This window comes from Podarcis filfolensis (assembly GCF_964270895.1).
Source record: "Podarcis filfolensis genome assembly, chromosome: 11".
Taxonomy (NCBI): domain Eukaryota; kingdom Metazoa; phylum Chordata; class Lepidosauria; order Squamata; family Lacertidae; genus Podarcis; species Podarcis filfolensis.
This window is the reverse complement of record NC_139613.1, coordinates 30,984,989-31,012,386: the sequence shown is the minus strand read 5'-3', so window position 1 is coordinate 31,012,386 and position 27,398 is coordinate 30,984,989. Positions and strand designations below refer to the sequence as shown.

Here is a 27,398-nt window from a genome sequence, read left to right as displayed (position 1 = left end):
TTACCTTTAAAGGTGTATAATGAAGGTGCCAGGCAAACTTCCCTGGGGAGAGCATTCCCCAGACGGGGAGCCACTGGAGAGAAGACCCATTCTCATGTTGCCAACCTCCGGACTTCTCGAGGAAGAGGCACACAATGATCCCAGGGTTTGGATAGGTTCATATGGAAAGAGGTGGTCCTTGTTGGTTCTTAACTCCCATTATGCTGGCTGGGGCTGATGGGAGTTCTGGTCCAATAATATCTGGAGGGCACCTCATTGAAAGTAGTCTACTCATTGTCTGAGCCTGGAGGTGTCACAGAGACATAATGGCAACGCAGCATGGTACCTCACACAAACAGGTTCAATATGGAGGCTCTTCGCAATGGTAAATGACCCACCTCTTCTTCTTTTTTTCTTTTGCCTTGCTGACATCTCTTTGCCTACCCACCTGGAATCCTCTTGCCTGGCATCAGCCAAGAATGTTTACAGTAAATCCATGTAGCTGGCCAGTGTGAAATTCCACAACTTTTACGGGTGATATTAAAAAGAAAAGCATAGGCAGGGAAGGTGGTATCTTCTTAGATCTTCCTGACAGAAAACTGTTTGGGGAACACTGCTATTTGAACAGGATGTCAAAGATACAGAATGGTTAGGCAGTAGTGCTTCTTTGCTCCCCTAACAGAGGCAGCCAATGTCCCAATCTTCTCTGGTTTTACACATTCGGCAAGAAGTCAGAACATGTTGCACAACTCAGCAAACCTTGTGTCAACCAGGATTACATAAACGTTGATGAAGACCTGAAGACACCAGCTGCGCTGCCTAATGCCTGAAGGATTATACACAGCCTACATTTACATCCAGGGAATGGCAACGGCCCCAGGTTTTATAGTTTTCAGCATGGATAATTCATACATGCGACTAGCACCTCCTCAGGCAAGCAGAGGTGAGAAAAGCTCTGAACAGAGAAGGCTGGTGACACATCAGGACTGAAGATCCCTTCACGCTAAACACTTTGTGAAGTGCAATAGCCTTCACACATCACAGCTGCTTGAAGATGAAACAGGTACACATCCTTTTAATGTGGCTGTCATTTTCATACCCGCACATACTCACTGAACCAGTTTTTGGGTACACACTACAAAGCCATCACACCTCCAATATTCCTCCCTTCTTGATAGAATATTGTTTTATGACCACTTGTGTTTCCGTAAGTAGCCATAAAATACTGTCAGGTCAGTTCCTGGTGGTGTGACTTACATAGATAAATACAGCACAATCCTAACAATTTCTACTCAGAGGTAAGTTCTATTGAAAGGCAGGTTTTTCCAAGTACTACCTGAAGCTGAGAGATTGGAACTGGGACCTTGGGCATGCCAAGCACAAGCTCTTCCCCCTTGTTTTAAAAATTATCTCTGGCCCCCCATTGCAGGGTGGAGAAAAATTTAAACCAGGCCACAAGCTATCTGAGCCAAGAACAAATAGAGTAAATGTGTCTCTGAGCAAACATAAACAGTCTTTTGAACAATTTTAAACAATGGAAAACAGCCTAAGTAAATCTGGGGATGTTTTGGGGAAAGCAGGGCTTAAAGCAGCAATCTAATGATATTACTAGTATTTGATCAAAATCAGTACTTAAAAAACCCAGGACACAACCCATCCTAACGTAAGTATTGTATGAAAAGATTGGCATAGGGAGCAATAGAAACCTGTTACACCCATTTCCCCAGCTGGCACGCGCGCACACACACACGCACACAATGAAAGGCCTGTGTGTTCCTCTCCCCTCTTATCACTCCCTCTCATCTGGTTCTTGAGTTATAATGCATAGGCCCTTAAGAGCTCAGAACAGGTACAACATTCTCAACCATAACAAAGCTTTGTAAATGTTATTTTCTACTATGCAACAAGCATTTTGTAGGCATAATCTATATACAATTGAGAAAAATTCCCTAAGTTTGAGCTAAATAGCACACTCAGACGTAGCTATTTGTCCAAATCTTACACCTGTTCAGGATCTCCCTCCCCCCCTACCGAGGGAACAGTTCCATTTGAGCCAGACTACCATCCTGCTCCTGTCCTCTAAGACGGCTTCTGTGCAATCCTGCTCTGAAATGTGCAATGAAATCGGTATCCTATCCTCCAACCTGCCTAGTTGCAATTCTGTCCTCACTCCTTTCAACATGTTATGCTTCTCTGGCCATGGTAGCCCTTGCACTTCTCCATTTCTTATGGCTGGGAGAGCTGCTCCCATTTAGGCACAAGGATAATTCAAGAGTGCAAATAGGCAGCCATGTGCCAGGCAACATCTTATGGCTTATGGTGTTGTTAAGACACCAGCCACTTGAGCGTGTAGAGCAACATCTGTGCTGCTAGGCTCATGGTCCTGTGTACTATAATCCACCTTGTGTTTGTGTTCTGATAATGGTTTTGGAGTGCACTGCATGCGTACAACACATGACATTGTGGACAGAGAACATACACCTACTGTATATCACACAGTTTCTGTCTGCTTAATCTCTCTGATACTGCAGCTTTACCATTGCGCAGCTATAGCTGAACCTTGGGGCTGGGATATACAGCAGCTGGCATCCAAGGCAGGTCGCCGACTCCTTGACATTAGACAGGAATGGAACGTCAAAATATTAATCTTGGTTTAATATGTATACAAGTGAAAGGCCACAGCAAGATGCTGCTGAGAATCCAAGGATAAATGTGGAACAGAATACTTTACTCTAATTGCAGATTACCTCTGAAGAGTCAAATAAACCTGCATTAAATTGTCTCAGTAAATCAGTAATTAAAATAGGTTGGTCTCAAGCTTCAATCGATAATTTAAAGGAAATTTCATAAATCTATCCAATTTACTCAGAACTCTGTCCCACTGGTTTTAATAGGCTTATTTCCTACTAAGTGAACAAAGCCTTGTAGCCTTCAACCAATCAATGGCAGCATGTCAAAGTAAGTCATTTTAAGACTCCAAGCAAAAGGCCATTATCTAAAAACAAATATGGACTATTGTGTTCTGCCAAAAATCAATTTTTCCTTAAAAGGCTAGTTTTCTCCTTTTTTTAATAAGCAAGCCCAGCAACATAAGCATCAAGCAAAAATTGTCATTTAACTTTTAGTTATGTCAATACTTAAAAGAAAGTGACACACTGCTGCATGAATGAATTTTAAAGTGTTGCTAATATGTAGACATTCCTTTATACTGCTTTCATTTCTGTGGTTCAGAATGGAACCAAATTCTTCTGCAACTGAGGCTGCAATCATATACAGACCAACTAGAAATCACACTTGCACAGGACCAGTAAGAAAAGCCATGTAAAAGTTAAAACAACCCAACTTCTACAAGAGAGAATTCTGCTGTGAAATTACTTCCATACCACAAAAAGCTGAACTACTATGAAAAGATTCCTCAGAAACATATTGTCAAATAAGAAGTTTTATTATAGCTGAATGCAGCATCACAGATATTATGATCTTGGTCTCTCTTTCTTGCCTTTGTACAATGCTAACAGAGAAACATTTGCTACTTTGACGACCTTGAAACGAACTCCTGGAATGTCACCAACAGCATGACCTTTCCGACCAAACCCAGCAACCAGGACTTCATCGTTCTCCTACAGATAAAATGAGAAAGCAAGAAGTGTTTGTTCACAACAAATACACATGCATTGATTTTTTAAAGCCTTTATAACTACAAGCAGCTATAATAAAGTAGTTTGGTTCAATTAATTCATTCTTTTTCTCAGTTGAAATGCTTATTATTTTCACCAATAGCACCACTTTGCTCAAACTTTTAAAGGGTAGGTACTGTGGCTGGTTGCTGTGATTATACCATTTGCTGTATAAAGAACTATTTCTAGAGCTGTGTATATTTCTAAAACAGGAAGTGGTGGCGCTGTGGTCTAAACCACTGAGCCTCTTGGCCTTGCCAATCATAAAGTTGGAAGTTCAAATCCACGTGTTGGGATGAGTTCCTGTTGCTTTGTCCCAGCTCCTGCCTACCAAGTAGTTCAAAAGCATACCAGTTAGAGTAGATAAATAGGTACCACTATGGCAAGAAAGTAAATGGAGTTTCTGTGCGCGCTGGCACTCAGCACAGTGTCCCATTGCACCAGAAGAGGTTTAGTCATGCTGGCCACATGACCCGGAAAGCTGTCTGAGGACAAATGCCAGCTTCCTCAGCCTGAAGCGAGATGAGTACCACGCCCCATAGTCACCTTTGACGGGACTTAACTGTCCAGGGGTCCTTTAGCTTTATATTTCTAAAATGTTTTGTGCTATTTTATGTTGGTACTGGCCTGTTTGGCTCAGGACTTTGTTGTAACCTACCCTTGATTAATATGATGAACAGTGGGTTTATTTATACAAGAAAATACCGTATTTTTCGTCCTATAGGACACACTTTTTCCCCTGCAAAAATGAAGGGGAAATCTGGGTGCGTCCTATGGGGCGAATGCAGGCTTTCGCTGAAGCTTGGAGAGCAAGAGGGGTCGGTGCGCACCGACCCCTCTCACTCTCCAGGCTTCAGGAAGACATCCGCAGCCTAGGCAGCCCTGCGGGAGTTCCCGCAGGGATGTCTAGGCTGCGGATAGCAGCCTGCTTCCCGGAGCATCGGGCGCCCTGAAAGCAGAGCGCCTGGCGCTTCGGGAACACATCCGCAGCGTGGGGAGCCCTGCAGGAGTTCCCCGCAGGGCTCCCCACGCTGCGGATAGCAGCCTCCCGCCCGGCGGGCGGGGCGCCCTGAAACAGAGCGCCCCTCGCGCCGGGCATACATCCGCAGCGTGGGGAGCCCTGCAGGAGTTCCCCGCAGGGCTCCCCACGCTGCGGATAGTAGCCTGCCGCCTGGCGCGCAGGACACCCTGAAGCAGAGCGCCCCTCGCGCCGGGCATACATCCGCAGCGTGGGGAGGCCTGCAGGAGTTCCCCGCAGGGCTCCCCACGCTGCGGATAGCAGCCTGCCGCCCAGCGGGCGGGGTGCCCTGAAGCAGAGCGCCCCTCGCGCCGGGCATACATCCGCAGCGTGGGGAGGCCTGCAGGAGTTCCCCGCAGGGCTCCCCACGCTGCGGATAGCAGCCTGCCGCCCAGCGGGCGGGGTGCCCTGAATCAGAGCGCCCCTCGCGCTGGGCAGGCATCGGCCAGCCCCAGAAGCTCGGGGGACAGCGGGGAGGCGCAGCGCCGTCATCCCGCTGTTCCTCAACCTGGTTCGGTTTCTCCGACCTGCTTTTTGGGGGGGAAATAAAGGGAAAAAATTAGGTGCATCCTATGGGACGGAGCGTCCTATGGGACAAAAAAACGGTAAATAAATACAATGAATAACAGTTTCTCGAATATGCTTACCTCAATGAAGTTCAGACAACCATCATTAGGAACAAAGGCTGTTATTTTCTTTCCATTCTTGATGAGCTGAACTCGGACACACTTCCTGATGGCAGAATTTGGCTGCTTAGCTTCAACACCACTGAAACATGAAGTGGACAACATAAATGATTTGAGTAATAAGTCTCTAAGTTCCACTGCTAGTTATATTTAATTCAAATTTAATAATTTTTTACTTAAACATTTATAGGATTGTGCTGGCAGTCAGAAGACATACAGTAGCTGATTCTAGACTTAAACCTAATTTTAAAAAATAATGAAGTGGAACATAATTTTGTAGACAGTGGGTTTTGTTCAACTAAGTTTTACTCAACAATTAACCTACTAAAATGAATGGACCTTACTTAGCCATGTTCATTCATTTTATTGGGTCTGCTGTGAGTAAAACATAGCTGACGATCACCCCATATGCTAATCACAAATTTTAAAGGGGAAAAGTTACCCAATATTTTCTACCTTTAGCAATAAGAACAGAGTGACAAGAATAAAAAAAAAAACCTCTCCAGAAAGTGAATCCTTTAGGACTTTTGATTGTAAAACATTTACACAAAAATTTTATCCTGCAGTTTTAGAAATAAACCAATGCTATGATATCTGTGTTACCAACAAAGCTTTCTGCGTGTGTGAATGAGCATGGTTAAATATCTTAAGGATTCTCAATCTATACTTTCCTGAATTTCATTAACTTCTGGCCTGAATGTTTACATTCCCCTCCACAAAACAGTACTGGGAGTCTCCTAAGTCCACTGTTATAAATGATCTTAGATATGCCTAAGTCTGTACAGATTTGGAACAACTGGTATAATAAACAAATGTTTTACTATATGCTACAGCAATGTTTCAATATCCTCTCTGGTGCTAGGACAAAACAAGCAAACAAACCATTCAGAGTTTCTCTCTCATTAGTCCCACTAAGAAGCTTCACTCACACTTTTTCCAAGACAATTCCTTTGGCATGGGAAGCTCCCCCAAAAGGGTTGGCTTTCAAAGCAGTACCCAAATGTGCCTTCTTGTATTGTTTGTCATGCCATTTCTGGTCTCGGCGATGACTGCGCAGCTTCCTGGCTGTCCGAAGCCCACGGCACTTGCCTGAAAGGACAAAACAAATTGAGAAAGCCTTTCATCTCTAGGCACCAAGTGATGATAACTTCCCTAAGCTTGTCTTTAAAGGACTTCATTTAAACCAGCACTGCTGTAGCTTCTGATGCTTGAGCTTAAATATATGCTATTTTATTACAAAAATATCCTTCAGTCGTTTGTATTCAGACCAGAAATCAGCAGTGTTTCCTACATGCTTGGAGGAAGTGGAAGATGCGAGTGATTTGCACCAAACCCTCCCACAAAAGCTGCAGCAGTGGGATGGAGATGGCCCTGCGGGGCTGCAGGGTCATCAGCAAAATATGCCATCACCCTTCCTCCACTGGATCCCTACAAGTGAGGATGTGCATCAATATTTCCAGTAAAATAGTAATAATAATAATAAAGTAAATTCAATAATAGAATAGTGGGCAGCAGAAAATGCATAGAACGGTACTACGAAATTTGAAAAGTTAAACAGTCCAGGAACATTGGGGGGGGGCGCGGGAGCTTTAACCTGAGGTGTAAAAAGTATCAAAGTAGATACCATGGAGAAACATACCCCTGCCATAACGATTTGTTTCAAGTTGCCTTGCATTCTTTTCACCGGCACCTTAGGCACGTGTGTGCAGAGGAGTGATAACTGCTCTGAAGGTCTCCCCTCCCCAATAAAAAAGAGCAGCCCGCAAACTGAAACGTCACGTCTGCACGGAAAACACGTGTTTGCCATGTCATTTCTGGTCTCAAGCCAGCTCGACCACGTTATTGAGAACCTCTTGACAAGGCAGCCCAGGGAAGGGGCAACTCGCGCGTCCCCAAATCCAAAACGCCCCGCTCCGCTCACCCATCTTCCTCCTGCTGCAGCTGCTGCCGTTTTGCCCGAAGGAGCCTGAAAGAGAGGGAGAGAGCGAGGATGACCCACAACCCACCGCGGCAGCTTCTCGCCGAGGACCTCACGCGGGGCGTCTACTTTCGCGCCTATCTCCCTTCCTTCCGAAACGCCTCACTGAGGTGAAAGAGGTGGCTGTGAAAACGAAGCGCCGAGCGGATGCCGAAAGCTGAAGGGTGTGTGTATGCGTGTCAAGAAATAACTTGAAGCTCTGCTGATAAATTAGGAACGTGCAGGTTGAGGGGGCGGGAGTCAACTTCCGGCTTTAAAGAAAAGCGGCCATATTGGATGGCCTAAGAGGCGCTCTAGCCGTAGCTTCTCCGTGGTGGAAGAGGCCACACGGTACCACGCGCGAGAAATAAAGGCGTAAAGTAGCGACCAGAACACCGGCTGCAAAGTCTTCCTACCTCTGTAACACACACACCCCTTATGTATAAGCACAGAAAAGAACGGTGTGTGTGGTCTTTTCCTTTTAATATCTGAGGGGGAGGGGGCGGCAGAGATGGCGCGGCCTGAGAACTACGACTCCCACAATGCATCGCGCGGCAGCCGCCATCTTTTGCCGCTCAAACTTTTCCCTCTCCGGTTAGGCACCGGCTTAGGCAGCCCATTCCCGAGGTCCTCGGAGCGGGGTCTCTTTGCCGCGGTGGATTGTGGGCCTTTCTCTTTCCTCCTCGGGATCGTCGGACGGCACGATGGGTGAGTCGCTCCGAGTCGGGGGCGCCACGTTATCCCAGTGGGAGCGGCGGGGAGAGAGAGAGAGGCCCCGCGGGCCCCTGATATGCAGGGGGGAATGGTGCCCCCTCCCCCTTCAGCCCTTTCTAGAGCTGCCGCCGCCGCCCGATCCTTTGAGATGTTAGGCGCACGGCCGCCTCCGATGGGCGCAGGCCTGGGAAGTCGCTCACGCGGCTTGTAATGGCCGGTGGAACTCGCTGCCGCAAGATGCGGCGTTGTCTGCTAATTAAAAAGTGCACGTAGAAAGGTCGATCAGCGTCTAGGAGGAAGGCTGGGGAATGCTTCAAATCAGTGAAATCTAGTTGCCCACTGTAAGGAATAAGTCAATTGAATAATTTAAGGCTTGAGGGATCAGCCCCCCGTTGAAGTGCATGGCTGTATGAATCAGGGTATAAAAACAAAAGAATAGGAAATATTTATTTGCAGGGGAAATGCCAGTCGTTAAACTGTCATGCCTGCAAATTATTATTTGAATGGAAGAGGTGTGCAGCAGACATATCTGCGAAATGCCATATAAACTTCTACCAGGATTACATGTGTTACTGCATGGAGTATCGTGGATGAACTATTGGGAAGCTGAGGTTTGCAGCTCAGCTAACTATAGATAGTTTGCAAGATGGGCACCAAGTTCCAGGTCCTGCAGTTCAAAAACTCATGTGATCAGAATGAATCTAGAAATGTGTGTTGTTTACATGCGGATTGTTAGTTCTAAAGTTGCTTGGAGTTATTTTCTCCCTTGAATTTTTAATACTTAAGGCCAGAATATATTGCAGAAGGAATGGATCGAACTCCAAAAGTACTAAGGATCACTACACATGCATATAGGGTGCTGAGGGTCACAACGCAGTAATGTGAACTATTCTCATTGACCAGGAGAAATATCCATCCACAAGTGTGTGGTATACAAGGTGTTAATCACAGACCACCCTATTTCCAGGTTTTATTGGCTACCATCAAGGCTTTAAAAACAATTGTGCAAGAAAAAAAAAGATTTGGTTTTAGAAAGTTTTCCATAAGTTTACAGAGTCCCAAATATAAAGACAAAAAATGGGTATTGTGAATTCTGTCACACTGCAGATAGGGGGTACTAGAGTGAATTGAGATACATGGTGGTTAGTAGTTGTATGAACTTAGGCGCATGTCTTCAGTAACATCTAACGTACTGTTTTCTAGGCAAGTGTCGCGGACTTCGTACTGCCAGGAAGTTGCGCAGTCACCGACGTGATCAGAAGTGGCATGATAAACAATACAAGAAGGCCCATCTGGGCACTGCTTTGAAAGCCAACCCTTTTGGGGGAGCTTCCCATGCCAAAGGAATTGTCCTGGAAAAAGTGTGAGTTTCATCAAAAACACGTATAGTGTGTTCATTTGCATCCGCCAGATTTCCTGTAAAGAATTTCATACTGCAGAGCAGTACTGGTGACATAAATACAATCTAAATTGATACACAAGACAGGGGAGCACTGTCAACATTTGCCTATTTCTTGCATCTGCAAATTAGTGATTTAATTTATTCTGGCCCTTAAGAAATTTCAAGCTTGAGCCAGTCCAGGGATTAACTGATTTAAGTCAGTAGTAGGTGTTTCTACAAATAACAAATACTCGACTGTTTAGTTAGTCTTTTCATTTCAAATATATTCCATTTAGGTATTTTAACTCTTAAGGAAAAAAGTAAGATATAAAACTTACAAAGCTTGAAGTAGAGTTGCCAGTTTGGGTCATCTACTGACGCGGGTGGTGCTGTGGTCTAAACCACTGAGCCTCTTGGGCTTGCTGATCAGAAGGTCAGTGGTTCGAATCCCCACGACGGGGTGAGCTCCCGTTGCTCGGTCCCTGCTCCTGCCAACCTAGCAGTTCAAAAGCATATCAAAGTGCAAGTAGATAAATAGGTGCCGCTCTGGCAGGAAGGTAAACAGCATTTCCGTGTGCTGCTCTGGTTTTAGTGTTCCGTTGCGCCAGAAGCGGCTTAGTCATGCTGGCCACATGACCCGGAAAAACTGTCTGCGGACAAACGCCGGCTCCCTTGGCCTGTAAAGCGAGATGAGCACCGCAACCCCAGAGTCGTCTGTGACTGGACTTAACTGTCAGGGGTCCTTTACCTTTTATTGAAAGATTAACAGCGCAATCCTATTAATATCTTGTTCTCATCTAAACACAGTGAATTCAAGCTGTTCATACAAAAACAATTGATACTTTGAATGGCTCTATTTAGTTTGAGGGACTTTTGTGAAATATATCTGCTTAGAGTCAAAGTTCTGATGAATGTAGTGTTTTTTGCTGTACTAAATATACAGTGTCTATTTCTTCCTTTTTGTGTGTTAGTGGTGTGGAGGCTAAGCAGCCAAATTCTGCCATCAGGAAGTGTGTCCGAGTCCAGCTGATCAAGAACGGCAAAAAAATAACAGCATTTGTTCCTAATGATGGTTGTTTGAACTTCATTGAGGTAATTTATCTAAAAAAAATCCTAATAAAACAATATGCAAAAAAATACTCCGCCCAGATTTTACTAGTATGTTTTGCTGCTCTGTGTAGTAGAAACAGGGACGATATTGCAATATTATTGTGATGTAAAGTTTTGTAATTTAATTTTATGGTGGTGACTGTAGGATAATATTTCACACTTAAACTTGGTTTCTAAGAATCCACACTTTTCTCAAGAATGGTGATAAATGTATCTCAGCAGTTCAGGAAAAGAAACACCTCTTTCCAGGGTAGATCTTACTAATAGGGCTGCAGGCTTTGCCAGTGAGCAGGGTGGAGGAGAATTTGGTTGGCTATAATGTTTGGTATTTGCAAACTCCTTATTTGCAGCGAGAAAATAATTGACTTGTTTTGTTTTAATTCCAGGAGAACGATGAAGTCCTGGTTGCTGGCTTTGGTCGGAAAGGTCACGCTGTTGGTGACATTCCAGGAGTTCGTTTCAAGGTCGTCAAAGTAGCAAATGTTTCTCTGTTAGCCTTGTACAAAGGCAAAAAGGAGAGACCCCGGTCATAAAGTTATGTTGTTATCAAGATGATCAATAAAGTTTTCTTAGAAGAAATACCTTTGTGGTTTTTTAAAAAGTGGTTTTGGCATTATACATAGATTGTTTAGAAATGAAAGTTCAACATCTTTAGTACCTTTTCTTTAATTAAGGAAGTCATTATTGGGCTATGGGTAGGTACATCCTGCAAGGGTCCCAGGTTTTGTTTAGCAGAGCTTAAGAAAGATGGTCTTGAAATACATTTTATTTCCAAAACAAATTTTTTATCTCCCTAGTTCTAGGGTTTGAGGCATTTGTTTTATGGAAGGAGGCTTGATTAATCACTGCCATAAAGTTTGTATTCCAAACAACATAGCTCCTTTTTAATTCTGAGCATCAGTGATGATCAGACAATGGGTCTATCTAGTTAAGCTTCCAGTTTCTAACTACTTCACTTGAAGCACACTCAGATGACAAGTTAACTTACCACTATGGGAACACTTGTGTTTACATTTTTCACTTGCTTTGCACATCTGCATTTGAATTAAGTTATAGGTAACTTTTTAAGATCTCACGTATAACAGTTTTTCACTTAACACAAGAGTCCTGCATGATCAGACCAAAGGCCTATAGTCCAGTATCCTGTTCTCACAGTGACCAACCAAGTGCGTATGGGGAATCCCATAAGCCAGAGAGCAACGTACCCCTCAAACTGCTAGCTGGGGAAATGCAGTAATGGCACAGGCCATTTTTAAAACAAGAGTATGCTAACCAAGGAGAAAGTTTTTTTAAAAAAGAACCATGCATAGTGAAATTTGTTTGGATCCATACTATCATGCCTGAAGCCATAATATGTTCTGTGTCTTTTGCGGATGATACTTGCAGATAAAGTAGTATCTGGGGCTTCCTTCCAGTCTTCTGTGTTTCGATGTAGCTGCAGATGTCCATGGATAAATGGAAACAGCTCTGATTCTCTCTAGCAAACATATATAGAAAATCCTTGTTTTTCAACCTTCAACCAATCAAAACAGAAGCGCTAAGTCCCCTTCCCACCATCCCTGCCATAAAAGGATTTTTGCTATCCATTTTCTGAGACCCTTGTCAGCTCTTGGTTTCTAGTCTGTTAGGTAACTTCAGGTTTCTATTCTTTGCCACCACAACCAGCTGCCCTGAAAAAGGGTTGGTTCCAGTAGCACCCCTAAGCTCATCTAATCATAAAAGGCACCAAAACTCCTGTTTATATTACTGCAATTTGGGGTTTCCAAACCTTGTAACATTTGCAGAAGCAAAACCATTAGATCATAAAAGTAGCATTTATGTGAGCTGCCAGCTGGCCCAGGAAGCCTTTGCTTCAGAAAAGTGCAGGGAGTCTGAGTCTGGCAACCAATTTCAATAGTCTCAAAAGATTACTCTAAACCTCTTGCTGATTACCTGGATGTGTGCGTATCTCTACATAAAAAAATTAGGATTCCCCAACACCCATGTTTCCAGCAGAAAGTAATGGGGAGCTTTTATTTAATAGGGTGCTGGAAATAAGAGAAAAGTGTGTTGTTTCACAGATCTGGCAACGCTGCGGAGGAAATGTAAATATGTGAAGCTAAAGCTGTCCTGCTTCACGGATGCAATCACTATATTGATGGCAAAAGTTAGTACACTTCCAAAGAACAGAGTAAATCAGCTTACGCTTTCAGTCTCTCGAGTAAATGCATCTTCTAATGCAATTTATGAAGAGGCTGCTCTTACTGCTGCTATTTAAGGCGTAGTAGTGGGAATCGTTTCTTTCGTTATCCTTTTCTTCATCAATCCTTAGCCAAAAGAGGAGCACCATTGCTGCTGGAAACTGCTCACTCATCAGAATACAACCCTGAAGGATTGTCTGCAGTAACAGCACTTTTACTGGCATGTTGGCAGAGAGCCGCCTTTCTATCAGGCAGCTTGCTCTCGATTATGACACCACGGTAGCAGAAGAGGGGGTCATAGACATGTTCCACACTGGAGGCACTATGGCTCTATAGATGCTCTTTGAGAAGATGAGAGGGCTATCCTGCCTCAGATATGTACCTGAAGGTAACAGACAATCTGTTCCAGTAAGGGCTTGCTTTTCGGTTCAGCCTTGGCAGCTGCGTGGGAAATCCCTCCACTTGGCCTGTCTCTTGAAAGCTACTCTCCTTGGATCATTCCATGCCAGGAGGTGGTTTCAATCTGCATGCAACCTGGCAGACACTTCCTCAGCCAGCAGTAGCAATACAAAAACTTGAGTTTCCTGTTTGGCAGGGGGTTGGACTCGATGGCCCTTGTGGTCTCTTCCAACTCTATGATTCTATGATTCTATGAGTAAATTTATATGGCTTAGGTAATCTTGCATTCGTTTTATGGTGGTTGTTGAATTCTTACCAAAATTAGGAAGCAAGGTTTTAGAGTCTTTACAGAATGGAAAATTTGGAAAACAAAAGAGGGGGAAGTTGTGTGTTAAGTCTGTGAGCGATGAATTCACGGTTATTTGGCTTCATAATGCAGGCGAGGGATAGCCAACATGGCACCCTCCAGATGTTTTTTGGACCACAACTCCCTTCATCCCTGACTATTGTCCATGCTAGCTGGAGCAGATGATGGTTGTAGTCCAAAACATCTGAAGGCCTAGCCATTCAACAATCAGCTTTACAGCATTTGTCTACTCATTAGTAAGTCCCACTAAGTTCAGTGTGACTTTCTCCCTGGAAAGTGAGTTGATTTTTAGCAGGTTTGCTGCTGTTGTTTTACTGTTTTAATTGTTCTTTTATATGCTGTAACCTGCCCCCTGGGGCCTTCTGTTGACAGGTGGGGAAGAAACACAATAAAGAACAGCAATAAAAAGAAATAAACAATTGTGGGTTTTTTTGAGAATTCATTCTGATATATTTGTGGAGAGGTTATATGATGCCACACCAAATAACTGTTACCCACATTTGCCAGTGCATTTCCCCAGCACTTTCCTTAGTGCAAAAAGTCTGGAGCTTTTTTCTTCTTCTTCTTCTTCTTCTTCTTCTTCTTCTTCTTCTTCTTCTTCTTCTTCTTCTTCTTCTTTTTTTTTTTTTTTGGTGTGTGTACATATATATGAGTGCCAAATTTACTTGAATTATGTGATCTGTATTTACCAGTAAGTAATCAAAGCTCTTCTGCAAAATACCAATGGTCTGGAAATGGCTCAAGAACATCAATAGTGTTGCACGCCACCTCAGTCTGAGCAGTACAAAATTATAGGGGTTCAAGGCACGCTTTTCCCAGGCCCTGTGTTTGCTTTGGAAAATATATGTTTATTTGCACATATATACAACCTGAGCTTACAATGAAAAGGAACCCAGCATTAACACCCCAAGAGGTCCTGGCTTCTCCCATAGCCACAGCAGCCTTGGACTTAAGCAGACCCTAAACATTGCTCTCAAAAGTTGCTCTCTGTCTGCTTACAAACTCTGTTGCATAACTCCTAACTACAGTCCTAAACTCTCTAACCTAAAACACAACATTGTCTTTTAAGCTAAGGGTGGACCTACACACAGGAAAAAACTGCTATAAATAAGTCAGAAATGAAATTGTTATAACGAAAGGGGGGGAAAACACTGGAAAATTGCTTAGAAATTTTATTTTGCTCTCCATTGCCATGTGGTGGTGTATGCTTATAACACATTCAAAACACAGGTTTGTGGTTTTTTTCTAATGTAGCTGAGTCCTATCTCTCAGTTGAAGGATGGAGCCCACTCATTTGCAAATGAGTTTTGCCCTTGATGCTCTGTATTGTCTTAATTAGCCTGACTAATTTAGCTTTTGACACTTGCCGGTTTCCTAGGATTAAAGAGGTGTCTGATGTAGCATAATACACAAATGTCTTGATTAGATTTTAATACGTGGGAGTCTGGCACAGTTTTAACACACAAGCCTTAATTAAATTCTAACACTAGCTTGACTCAGAACTTAGGGTGTCTTGCACCCACAACTCATAACAATATATTAGACTTGCTAGTGATTATTTAATTTTTTTCAGGAATTTATGCTTATGAAGGGATTTATAATGACAACATTAGTGCTTTAGTTATGAGAAAGGATTGAGCATTTAAGTTCTGTAGTGGAAAAAGAAGCACCTTAGCTGTAATAGATCCATCATTTGTATTGATTGCTTAAGATAACGGTTTTAAAATCTATTTCATTATACACAATAGGCCTTTTTAATATGGAGTGTTTAATTATAATTAGTGACTATGTATATAACAATATAATTCTTCATTAGGAGATCTATTTTTTAATTTATTATATGACTTGTATTTTAGCATCTTGAAAGGAAGATCTTCACTGATGTGAACTGGCCAGCTTAATATTTTATTAAATGTATTTATTGTTCTCCTCAGTACCATTTGGAGGCCTCCTCACGTTTTAGGCTTTCTTGTCTTTGGTGCTGTATGCACACACCCTCTAGAAATGAACAAAAAGAAGGTATTTCATAAACACTGAATGAATTGCAGATTCCTAATAAATTTGCTTCTAAAGTGCTACAGTGCGTTTTGCCCTTATAGACTAACATGGCTCCTGTTCTGAAATGTGCTTGCATACATCTGCAGCTAAGGTTGCTTCACAATGGCAGTTAGGGATATGAGGGCATTCTGCCACTAGATGCCACTCTTAAGATGCTGAGAAAAATTCAGAGGCGGCGTATGGGCTGTTGACTGTAAAATGTTCAGAGCTTCTTTAGTGGAAAATCCCTTGGAATTGTTTGATGCAAGGGGTTGAATTGATCAAGCTTGATGCATTGAAGGACTAAATGTCTCCCATTTACTTCAAGGCATGCCAAACTGCTTCTGTCTCTAGAAGGGAAGACTGCTCCTGCTGGGTCTTGAAGGATTTGTAAGATTTTTTATTTTATTTTTTTGCTTCCCCGCAAGAAAATACACAGAATGGAAGAACAATTGAGAGATACATATTTTGGAAAGAACTGTAGAGAGGCTCGTTCAGACACATTCACTCAACGGAGAGTGGGGTTTTCCCAATGCTGCTGAAGGCAACAACAAATCAGAAAAGGGGACTTCAGGGAGGTATTCAGTGAGCTAAAGGAAGTAGTTAAGACAACAGGTTTATTGTTTAATGGCATGGAAAAAAGTTTACTTGGAACAAGGGAAGGAGGGGAATTATCAGTCAACAGCAAGTATGTTTAACCAAAAAAAAGTCATAGCAATGGTCTTAACATGAAAATATACAAAAATTGGACTCACAAAATAGTGGCACAAATCAAAATTTCCCCAAAAAGGAGATAATGGTAATTCAAACCTCAGGAGGAAGTTCATTTAAGGTCCACATAATTTGTTTACATAAACCTCCTGTTCTATCCTGCTACTTGCAAATTTAACCATCTTGGAAGGGATTTCACAATAAGGAGCGGAAGGGGATCCCAAGGCTAAACAATGCAGACGTGTTAGGAAAACCAAGGGCCCCATCCGTAACCCTTTGGCACCTCACTTTGAATCTCACTCAGCTAGAGTGAGGAGAGCTTTTTCTTCTTTCATGAAGAATGCAGAGCAAGGCCCTGGCAGTGCAATCCTGTTTACACAGTTAAACAGAAGGAAAAACCACTATGTTCAATGGGGCTTAGTCCCTGATAAGTGTTCACAGGACTGCAGCATGAAGCTGCTTCTAGCACTTGCCTGTGTCTCTTGGGCTTCCAAACAACGGAATCTATCCACTTCATTGCAGTTGCAGAAACCAGCATTTGGAATCAGGAAGCAAATACACCACGATCTACAACTGCTCGTTTAATGCCCATTTGTTCAGCTGCTCTTTCTCACAATTCAAGCCCATTTTGAGTTGTGTTGTTTTTTATCTATGAAGTCCTAAATTATCTGAGGCCTGAATATTTTATGGACCATCTTATTCTGTATGAACCTATCCACTCACTTAGATTGTCCTCAGAGAGACTGTTGCATATTCCCCAGGCATTCTAATGTACAGTGCGTATCACACAACGCAGGGCCTTTCTCAGTTGTGGCACCTAGACTATAGAACACCCACTCAAGGACTCACATGCCCCCTCACCAGTCAGCTTTAGAGCACAAGTTTAAAAAACAAAACCTGCTAGTTTAGATATTATTTGGGATAATTACTAATTACATTTTGCTTTATTGTTGCTGCAGGATTGTTTCACGTGAGCTTTTTTCATTCTTGCTAAGGCACCCTGCAGATCCTCATGAATGTGAAGATTGGATATAACCATTTGAAATAAATAGCTTTACCTCCTCCATCCTCACTCCTGGTGTTTCTGGGTGTGTGCATTTCATTTATACTGGACATACTTCTTGTACTCATCGGCTTACAACTTCCATCATCTAACTTCCATTAGATAAAACGAGTCACATATCAAAGTGCTCGCTGTTGACTATCTGTGGTATTAGGTTACATCTTAAATGGATGGGAGCACTTTATATACATAATTTGCAAATAAAAGTCCGGCGTGCATATAAGCTATTAGGCCACTTACATGGCTGCTGGCCAGGAAAAAAGAGGAGAAACTCACTCTGCACACACTACAGTAGTTTGAAGCATCGTCGTTAATTGCTTTCTTTCCAGTGTTCGGTCTCCCACCTGCCCATTTGTTGTCAGGGATTATGAAGCCAAACCCAAAGCACATACTCTGCACTCTCAAGTCCACATAGAATATGGTACAGGACAGAGCAGTAGTGGGAGAGGAGGGTCATCATAGAAAGTGTCTCCTGACTAGGCCAACTTTCAACATACCCTTGCAAAGCTGAGAAACACAACTGGGCTGTTATCTTAAGCTATCTTAAGGAGGCAAGTCTGAAGAGGGGTCAATGTGTTTTTGACTGGCCTTGTCCCTGGTCTTGTACCATACCTCTAAAACACAGCATAGGCCAGGAGCAATTCTCTGCTCCTTTCCCCAGCTCCAGAATTAAGCTGGAGAGAGATGTGGATCTTTGGTGTAAGAACAAGCTCCAGCTGCTCTCCAGCTTTGAGCTGAAAATGGGAGCAAGGCTGCTCCCTACAATTACTTATCCTGTGCACAAAAGCTAACCACTGATTTCTGTCATCTCTGTGGGAAAACTGCTGTTGCACTCAGGTCCTACTTGCTGGCTTTGCAGAGGCACCCACTTGGTCACTATGAGAAAAGGGTGTTGAATTGATGGGCCTTTGGTCTGATCTATTGGGACTCTTCTGTGAATGTAAACTGACTGCTGTGTTCTGTTCAGGCAAGAGAAAGAACTGGCTGGCAGCAGAGCGTGTGTGAAAAAGAGTGGGCAAGAATAAGAGAGATTCCCTGTTGTTGTTTTTAAAAAGAAAAGGCAGGGGTCTCCACTTGTTAAACTGAAACAGCTACAGCTAATGCTACACTTCAAGCAAAACCCTCTTTTGCCCAACAGAGATCACCTAGAGTCTGCCAATGAGAGCATTTGTGTACCTTTGCATTACTTCCTGCCAGCTGAGTCAAGTTCACACTTTTTACTGGGTGGAAAATAAATGTTGCCTCAAGGAAGCCAAAGTAGGGCCTTTGAAGCCAAAGTAAATGTTTAAAAATGATCCAGTTGCTTGACCTTAATATAAAAATGGTTTTACACCTAATAAATAGATCCTCTGCTATTAATTTTTATGTAGCCCCCATCCCTACATGTAAGATTATAAAACAAAGGGATTTAAAAGGACAGAATGGAACGAAAACGACAACATATTTATTTTATTTTTCTGTCTAACTCCTCCTAACACTCATCAAAATTCCTGATTTGTAGGCCAGGTGTATAAATATGAACAAGAGGTTGGAGCTGGAAGTCTGCCAGTCTAGTTTCCAACCTAGTACTATGACCTCAAGTTTTTTAAAAAAAAAAAAAACAACAACTGTATCTAGCAATTTTTGGGATTTGTATGTGGGTACTGATTGAAACTCAATCGAAACAACACTGAGTTGAGCCTAAGAAGCTCATGTGTCCTATTTTATAGAGGACAGTCCTCTATTTGAAAGGCAAGTCCAGTATGAATACAATAAACCATGAAAAAGAAGAGCAGGGGTCTTGAAATTGGCCACCAGCAGCACCTGCAGAGCAGACAGAATGCACACAGGTCCCTGGTCAGCCTGCCTGATTATGGCAATATGTAACATATTTCAATTGCAATTATAGTAAACATCTTCTAAATTTGCATCTGTACACATAAATTGGTTCCTGCAAGTTTTATGCAAATTGCAGTCTTCTTTTCCGGTACTCTTTGATGATGCATATCCTTTTCTTTTCATGGGGGATGGAGCAGGGCTGGTGTGTAATTGGCTAGCCTAGGTTAGCTACGTGATAACAGAAAGCTTTACAGTACTGGGCTGTTAAATAAAAAGCTGTGTTCAGTTTGAACTCTGTACATGACCCAAGCCCATGTAATTTGTTTGGTTCTCAGCAGTGAAAGTATCGCTGTGGTGGAGAGGGAAAGCCCTTGTGCCTTGAGCCAATGATAATCCCCTCCCAGACACATGCCGTTCATAAGCAACAGTCTGCACCTTGCCCCAATTAAATCCAGAATCCAGTACCGCTTCTACATGCAAGCTAAACCCTTAATTCAGCCAATAATCTCCCATTAGTAATAAATGAGTATCAACCAGCAAGCACACACCTAATTAAATTAAGCACCCTTTCACACTTCTTGAGAAGCCCAAGCCTGTCCCTTTCTCAGCAAGAATGAGGGCACATTGCTAATAGACTGTGTTAATTAGGTCAAGACTATTCCTTTTTCTGCATTTCCGAGAACTTCCATGTTCACCCCTTTCAGCAAAGGCAAGAACATCTTGCTAAAAATAGACCAGATGAGAAGAGATGTCACTATTGCTGGGCTTTCACCCTGTGGCATGACAGTTAATTAACTCAGGATATCCCAGGAACTCTCCATGTGCTTTTTGTTATGAACACTCAGGTATGAGCCCAGACTCCTTGTGGAAAAGCACCTCTAGCAGTGAGACACACTTTCCCTATAACCACATGCACAGGGCATCACCACTTCATTCAGGCTTCTGCCTGGGAGGTTGCTCCACGCCACTCAGGTTCAGTTTTATGGAATACTTTACTCCACCCCCAGAACCCACCAGGTCCACCAACAGGGGACAAGTGCAAAATAGTGCCTTGAAAAGGGAGGACAGACATAACATTAATGAAAAGAGTGCTCCCATTTCAACCTAGGACTTCGTTTTCCATAGAAGAGCTGAGCTCATGGTCCTTTCATGTATAAACCCTACCACTATCTTGCTTAATATTTGACTAGCTGAACTAAAAAAATTGTTCACTGTTTTCTACATTTTGCTTGGTCAGAAGGCATTTGAGGATTTTTCAAAATAAGAGTGGCGGTTTGTCCCTCTCTCTCTGCTTAGCTTATTTGCTGGGCTTCTCTCTGAAAACAAATTTGTTGGCAAACAGAGGACTGGCCAGGAGATGATGCCGTAATTCCTGCTGTGAAATAAGTGGCAGTGATTCCTTCCTGTCCATCTATGTTTCACTGAGCCCCCAAAACACAGAAGAGTTACCGTGCAGCAAGAACTTAATCATGTGATTTTGCTGATCTCAATTGTCGGCGTGTCCTGTCATCTGGGCAGTGTGTCATAGAGGAGATCCAGCCTCCCCTAGTAATGTGCACCTGACTTTTTGAGGGTTTTCCTTCAATTAAAATCAGGTGGTAACAATGACCAGGGATGGTTATCATTGCTTCTTTCTGGTACAAAGTTTTATTGATGATTCTAGTGCAGTGAATGATTACTTGTGTAATTATTGATACGCTTTCTTATGCACTCTTTACCATAAGGACCCAGGGTGGGTTACAACAACAGAAGATACAATTATAAAGATACAAATAAAACAATCGCATTGCTTAAAAAATTGTTCCAAATGGAAGAGAGCTCCAATTTATACAGCTGCGACCTCAGTTCCTGAATGCTCACATATAAGCGATATGCCTTTGAACCTTCAAACAGTGCAATTGTAGCGCAACAAACTCTCACGCTTTGGGTATTTCTCCCTTGAAGTGCAACTTTCTCCTCACTTCTTGTCACCTGGAACTATCCCAAATGCACCCTCTTATCAGTACTGTTACATACCGGTATGTAAAAACAACAACTACATTTGGGAGCACTTGCAAGTTATTAAAAATTAGGCCATGTTTTCCTTTGCCTCTTATCCCATTTAGTACCAGCAGTTTGATTACAGCCATATTGCCCCAAAGCTGCACCTGCTACAACCTGGTACGCTTGATGCCTGGCCCAGTTCATATATAACAACTAACTCCAGCTCACCTTCTTTCCCTTTTCATTGCCTTTCCATTTTAACATCTTGCTTCCCTCTTCATCTTCTTCTATGTTGTTCCTCAGCTTCCTGCTTTTGTGTTTAAAAACAGAAGACTGACTTTTCAATAACCTCTGCAGAAGCCCAAGACAAACGACATTATCTAATGATTAGAATAGCTTCTTTTCTTCCAGTTTTGTACCACCAAAATGCATAACATGTGCTTTTCAAAACTTTACCATTTTCTTATTTTAGCTCCATTTTCCCCTCATTTTCTTTCAGCGTTTACTGTTAGGTTATAATGAAAAATCTTAAATAAATTACTCATGAGGAGTGTGCTGTCAAGAAAATGTTGAAATATTATTGGTGGCTACCCCACAATGATGAAATCTTTGGCTCTGGAGGTCTGCCAAAAGTTGAGCAGGAGTATTTTCTAGGAACTATGGTTGCAATAATCACCATACTTTTAAGACACACACCCTGCACAAACAATATTGAGAACAGTAATTTGTTAAGGCTACTGGGAATCATAGCTCTGTGGGGGTGAATTACACATCCCATGATTCTTGGGGGGGGGGGGAACGACTGTGCTTTAAATCCATGGTTTGTATGCAGCCTAAGCAACCTTTCTGTCTGGACTATAATTTGGTCACTGGAGCTGAAGCTGTTAGTATTTTACTGACTATATTGTATATACTTGGTATCTTAACTGCTTTTTAGAATGTTTCTTCTCTTCAGTTTGCAAGATAGTGTGGGGTACAAATATACACACACATCAGAATTTATAGTATCTTTTTCTGCTCTTCTGAGAAAATTGAGAGTTGGCAAACCATCATTTACAGGTTACATTGTTCCATTGTTACTGCCAAGTAGGAATAACAGAGTAACCTACCTGGTCTAACTATACAAGTTCTGAAGTAGTGAATTTGGCAATAAACTAATTAAAAGTACACAAAGAATAGAACTTGTAAATGCTTTCTTCCTGCAAATATTGGGTTGTTTCTGAAGTATTTCAGCTGTTAGTTTAAAAGGATTATTCATAAGTCATTTTTACTGATGTAAATAACCCTTTAGATGTGTTTTGTGGATATTTATATATTCATAAAATTGCATGTGTTTCTGTTGTTTAAAAAATAAACAATATCTCTAGCTCACTGCAACCACAATTTTAAAATAGGATGCCTACACTCTTAGGTACTCCCAGATTACAATATCCACATACTTTGTACCTTGCCCCATCCAATACCAGTCATGGGTTTGTTGCTGATTAATAGCTGGGTTTATGTACTTTAAAATATTCAGAATGGTTTAATCTTTCCACTGCACAAGGTGGGGGAAGATGTATTCCACAGAGGTGTATGTATTATAGCTGGAACACTGTATATTTCTCATCTGGAAAAACCTTGTCTTGGTAAGGTCCCTACTTTCTCTGTTTCAAAATGCTTCTTGTTTATCTTATCATTTTCTATTGTTAGAAGTTAAGCTAGGATGCTTGTCGATACTGAGCAGACACTGAAAACAGGTCTATCAGCTGCAGAGGCAGATGACAACTTGAACTTGCTTCTCAAAACAAGGGCAGGCAGGGAACACTGTCAGTTGAGAGAACCTCTGGAGTTATGTTGGGGAGAAAGCATTTAAGTAGCCCTCTGTGCAGCTACCCATTTGCCATATGCACTGCAAAAGGCAATGTGGTTTCAAAGGCAAAATGCCATGCTTTCAGCAAGGCAACCTGGGTGTCTGCAGTAATGAATGAAACAGGGGGAAATGTTTGCACAGCATGGAATAGCATCCTTATGTTTCCTTCCAGTCCGTGACATTCCTCTTTTCTTTTTTTTCTTTTTTTAGTTTTGTGTTAAAAGATAAAATCTTGAAAAGAGATACAAATTAGCTTTGCTAAAGAAACTTCTCTGGGAGGGAGGAAAATGAAGAAGCCATAGAAGAAATGTTTTCTTTGTTTCAATTCTTGCTTCGCAGCCATGACTGACTAGTTGAATTGTGACCTAACATGAATAAAAAAGCACTCAAACGGCTTGAATCACTAGTATAAAGTTATAGTTTTCCGAAAATGGGTTTTGTTGGTTGTTGCCAGTGATGAAGATACACCATTGAACGGCTGACTTATTGTTAGATAGTCTGACAAGCTAGATCCTTTTGCATCAGAATGGAAAAAGAATTAAATAGTAATCCTAAAATATGTAAGCAGCAGTTCTACATTTTCACTGATGGCTATAAGCAAACTAGAACTTCTTAATCTGAAAACACTGGCATTAGGCCACTGGTTAAATTCCTCATACTTAAGGAAAATCCCAGGTGACTGTCTGAACTCTATTGAACCAGGAGAAGGGTAGTGGAACTGTGCCAAACATCTTGCCCTCATAAATGGAACATATAAAACTGTATCATTTTTTTGAGAAATAGCACTCCTTTAAAAGTGAAAAATATTGGCAAAATAGAAGGCTGTGCATACTCTAGACTAAAACAAAAAACAAATCCAAAATTTGCATGAAATCAAATTGTGTTATTCCCACAGATAATACAAATCGTTTATTTGTATGCTTTGTGTAATTTATTTTGTTTTTAGATGTGAGAGGAGGGAACTGTACAAAACACTTCATTGTGTAGCTTGCAATCCTGTTCTCTTTGGTTGAGACATCAAAAGTTAATGCTGGGACATATGCTTTGCATGCAGAAGGTCCCAGCTTCTCCATTTTTTTTTTTTAAAGTTGTTTTAACAGGCGCCATGAGAAGACCTCTCTTTTTCTGATAATGCTGGGCTACATGGACTAAGGCAAAGTTCAGATGCAGTATCCCTAGCTTCATCAACCATTTATCTGAACTGGTTTAAGTCAGCTGTTCATGTTCATATCCTCTAATATAGCCCTCCCCAGCTTGGTGCCCTCTAGATGTCTGGGACTCCAACTCCCATTGGGCTGAGTCAAAAAGTCCAAGGGTCACTTGAGTTCACAACATCTGGAGGGAGCCAGGTTGGGAAACACAGCTCCTATTATTCTTGCATGGAACAGTTGTTTTCCCCCAAACACACCACAAGCGGGTAGCCAAGAACAAACCCTGGCTTCTACTGCTGGTTTGTTTGGTTAAAACAGACCAGAAGCCTGGGTTCACATCGGTCAGTGCAGTCCGGGGTGGGCACACCCCTGAGGGGGGGCAAGGCATGGAGGGCACCCTCCCTTCCACCACAGTTCAGGGTAGGAGAGGGGTAGGGAAGCTGCTGCCCACTATCCTCCTGCTCTCCGCCACCAGGTCAGACCTGACCCAGGAAGCAGAGCTGCACCAGGCACAAGCATCGCAGTCAAGGCGCAGCGCCAGGCTCTGTTGAAGGAGCCTGCTGTGGGGGCACCTGTTTGTGCCCCCTCTCAAAACTGTGCTTGGGGCCATGGCCCCCACAGCACACACCCCCCCCACGCTACACCTCTGGTTCACATGCCAGTCTGTGGCTTATTCCCTGGCATCAGGAGCAGGGGAGAAGTGAAGCACAAACAAGTGAACAGCACACACAAACTTCCTGTTCATTGACAATAAATTGAAGTTTACGGTTTAAAGTCACCTGAAAACTGGGCCAGAGTAATACTTCTCACTGTGGTGGTTATAATTATTCATGGGGGATCCACTTAATAATAGTGGAGACTTACCTAGGTAGCGTAAGGTGTAGTCTTTATTCATGAACCAAAGACTAGTACAAGCCGAAGTTAACATAAAACCCACTAAACTACCTTAAGTGGAAGCAAAACCATTTTTTTAATATTATGAAGAAAGCTGCTGCCATATATTACCAGTTAGTGAACTTTGGAGTCTTTACTTTTAACTTCAACAATGCAACACTGGAATTGTTAGTCATCTTTATATTCCTTATTCTTTTAAACAACACCCACTCAATGCAGTAACAAACACAGATTGTGTGTAGTCTGTCCAGGACAGTGGGAGGGAAACTAAGAGGTATATCTGTGCTATGATGCATCTCAGCAACATGACTGACATTAATAGAGCAGTGACTGATTTAAATGGAAGTGAAATTAATACCTGGACGTTTTTTGCTAATTGATTTCATATATTAACTGTTAATTAACCTCTTGAATGGATAAGCCAGATAAACATATGTAACATGAAGACTATTATTGGGCATTTAGCAGAGTCCTAATTGAAGCTACTTGGTATTAAACAGGTTCTCAATGTAGCTGTACTTTTTACGAAGCCTACTCTGAGGAGAAAGGAGGCACAAAGAGAAGGCAGGGGGAAAGTGACACAAAACACTGAGGGCCATTTTAAAGCCAAGACAGCTTAATTTAGGGTCAACATTTAACATTACATTTTTCCTACACAGAAAATGCTTCACTGTAGAAATAACATGAAACAAACTAGGTGGGAAACCAGCAGCCATGTTTCCTGTTTCACATATAATGACAGGCCGGTGGTGAAGTTTAATTGTAGTATCAGAGAGTTACAAAGGTGAAACTGTCCTCGTGACAATCCACCCCCCTGTCCTGTCCCAACAGCCTGGCTCACTTCTGGTATTGGAACAAATCTGAGGGCTAAAGTGCTTGGGTGACAGACCGTGAAAAGGTAATAAAAAGGAAGTGCTCATACTGCACAGCACCTCTGAGGTAAAAAATCACACACCCTTCCTCAGGGAAGACGCATAAACCAACAATTGTGACTGCCACATCATACCCAGTTTGGTCCCAAGTCAAATGTGTGCATTGCTACATGTATATGACTGTGTGTACAGACTACATGAGAACTCACAGCCAGTTCTAGATGCTCCTGTGTATGAAGCCTATAAACACCATGTCTCATCCTAACACACGAAGAGCGCAGCAGCAGTTTCATGCTGATTCTTCACAGAAAGTGTTTTCTGTAATGTGTGAAGCAATCTGTGTATTGGTAACTTATAAATGTCGCTAATGGCTCTAAGCCAAGGCAAAACAGCAGCAAGGGAACCATTTCCTACAAAATTATTTCTTTTCATAGAAGCAGCTGAAAGCAACAGAAGCTAAGGTAGGTAGAAACTTTAAATTCCTTTGACAATCACCAATGTTGTCTTTTTGTAGATATACTTTGTGAATTACTTCAGAAATAAGTTAACCCAAAACAGTTACTGTATCAAGTTTGGGAAAAGAGAACAGACATTTCTTTCCTGCAAAGACCATGTATCATACTTGTTGCAATTAGAATTGCTTCCTAAGACTTGGTTATAATTAACACATGAATGTTAATGAACCATAGCCTCTGCTTAGGCTTCTTGTGATGATGTTGATGTTATCCTCAGTTTCCTGTCTGAGCTGAGCTACAGGACTGGTGGGACATCTTTATGCTTCGCCACTACCCATGCTCCTGTTCAGAATCTGAAACAGAAATAATGAAAAGCAGAATCAAAAGTTGGGAACTGGAACAGGATGGATATATCAGCATGCACTAGACTTGCTTAAATTAAGTCACTCCTGATTTTGTTTTTTGTTTTTTTGTTGTTGTTGTTTTTTTGGTGACCTCTCCTTCAGCTACTAAAAAGGTTATTGGCAGTGTTTCAATATACTGCTTCACTGCAGAGAAAAAGTGCTTGGGTATAAGTAGCAGGGGTGCCAACTTGAATAAAATATTAGGGGAGGCAAGTAAGCCCCACCCCACATAATCAAATGCCAGTTGTTGTTACAGGGGGATGGGATTCCACAGAAGCAGCACAACTAAAGAGAAGGCCCTTCAATATACAGTGGTACCTCGGGTTATAGACACTTCAGGTTACAGACGCTTCAGGTTACAGACTCCGCTAACCCAGAAATAGTACCTCAGGTTAAGAACTTTGCTTCAGGATGAGAACAGAAATCGTGCAGCAGCAGCGCGGCGGCAGCGGGAGGCCTCATTAGCTAAAGTGGTACCTCAGGTTAAGAACAGTTTCAGGTTAAGAATGGACCTCCAGAACAAATTAAGTTCTTAAACCAAGGTACCACTGTATATTTAATGCGTTTTACAGTTAAGGAATGTCTACAAAACCAATTGTACAAGTCATATAAGCAAAGGAAAAGCAAATGACACTCTGGGCACCATTTTTACATGAAAAGTAGCATTGGCTTCTAACCCCCATTAAACCC

General features: G+C 42.2%; 3 protein-coding genes across 5 annotated transcripts in view; 1 reads left to right on the top strand and 2 right to left on the bottom strand.

The window, feature by feature from the left end:
• Nucleotides 1-3,405: 3,405 nt before the first annotated feature.
• LOC310745028 (small ribosomal subunit protein uS12) lies at nt 3,406-7,438 on the bottom strand. The gene is made up of 4 exons (XM_083577240.1): nt 7,282-7,438; nt 6,290-6,449; nt 5,322-5,442; nt 3,406-3,599 (listed from the first exon to the last, which is right to left on the bottom strand). The coding sequence occupies exons 1-4, from the start codon at nt 7,283-7,285 to the stop codon at nt 3,453-3,455; spliced, it is 432 nt and encodes a 143-aa protein (XP_083433366.1). The 5' UTR covers nt 7,286-7,438; the 3' UTR covers nt 3,406-3,452.
• Nucleotides 7,439-7,916: 478 nt separating this feature from the next.
• Nucleotides 7,917-11,101, top strand: LOC310745027 (small ribosomal subunit protein uS12). The gene is made up of 4 exons (XM_083577239.1): nt 7,917-8,025; nt 9,235-9,394; nt 10,384-10,504; nt 10,909-11,101. Exons 1-4 carry the CDS (start codon nt 8,022-8,024, stop codon nt 11,053-11,055), a joined length of 432 nt encoding a protein of 143 aa, XP_083433365.1. The 5' UTR covers nt 7,917-8,021; the 3' UTR covers nt 11,056-11,101.
• Nucleotides 11,102-15,219: 4,118 nt separating this feature from the next.
• The window catches only part of ATG10 (autophagy related 10), a 106,629-nt gene continuing 94,450 nt past the window's right edge, over nt 15,220-27,398 (bottom strand). For all 3 annotated transcript variants that reach the window (XM_083577149.1, XM_083577145.1, XM_083577148.1), the window contains exon 8: nt 15,220-26,657. The gene's annotated coding sequence lies outside the window, so the exon portion shown is untranslated. The remainder of the gene's footprint in view (nt 26,658-27,398) is intronic.

Excerpts from the sequence above, each read along its gene's own strand:
- LOC310745028 (XM_083577240.1), bottom strand. Across the intron at positions 5,443-6,289 it reads GGAATTGTCTTGGAAAAAGT|TGGTGTTGAAGCTAAGCAGC; the intron begins GTGAGTGAAGCT and ends TTCATGTTTCAG. Across the intron at positions 3,600-5,321 it reads GTTGTCTGAACTTCATTGAG|GAGAACGATGAAGTCCTGGT; the intron begins GTAAGCATATTC and ends TTTTATCTGTAG.
- LOC310745027 (XM_083577239.1), top strand. Across the intron at positions 9,395-10,383 it reads GGAATTGTCCTGGAAAAAGT|TGGTGTGGAGGCTAAGCAGC; the intron begins GTGAGTTTCATC and ends TTTGTGTGTTAG. Across the intron at positions 10,505-10,908 it reads GTTGTTTGAACTTCATTGAG|GAGAACGATGAAGTCCTGGT; the intron begins GTAATTTATCTA and ends TTTTAATTCCAG.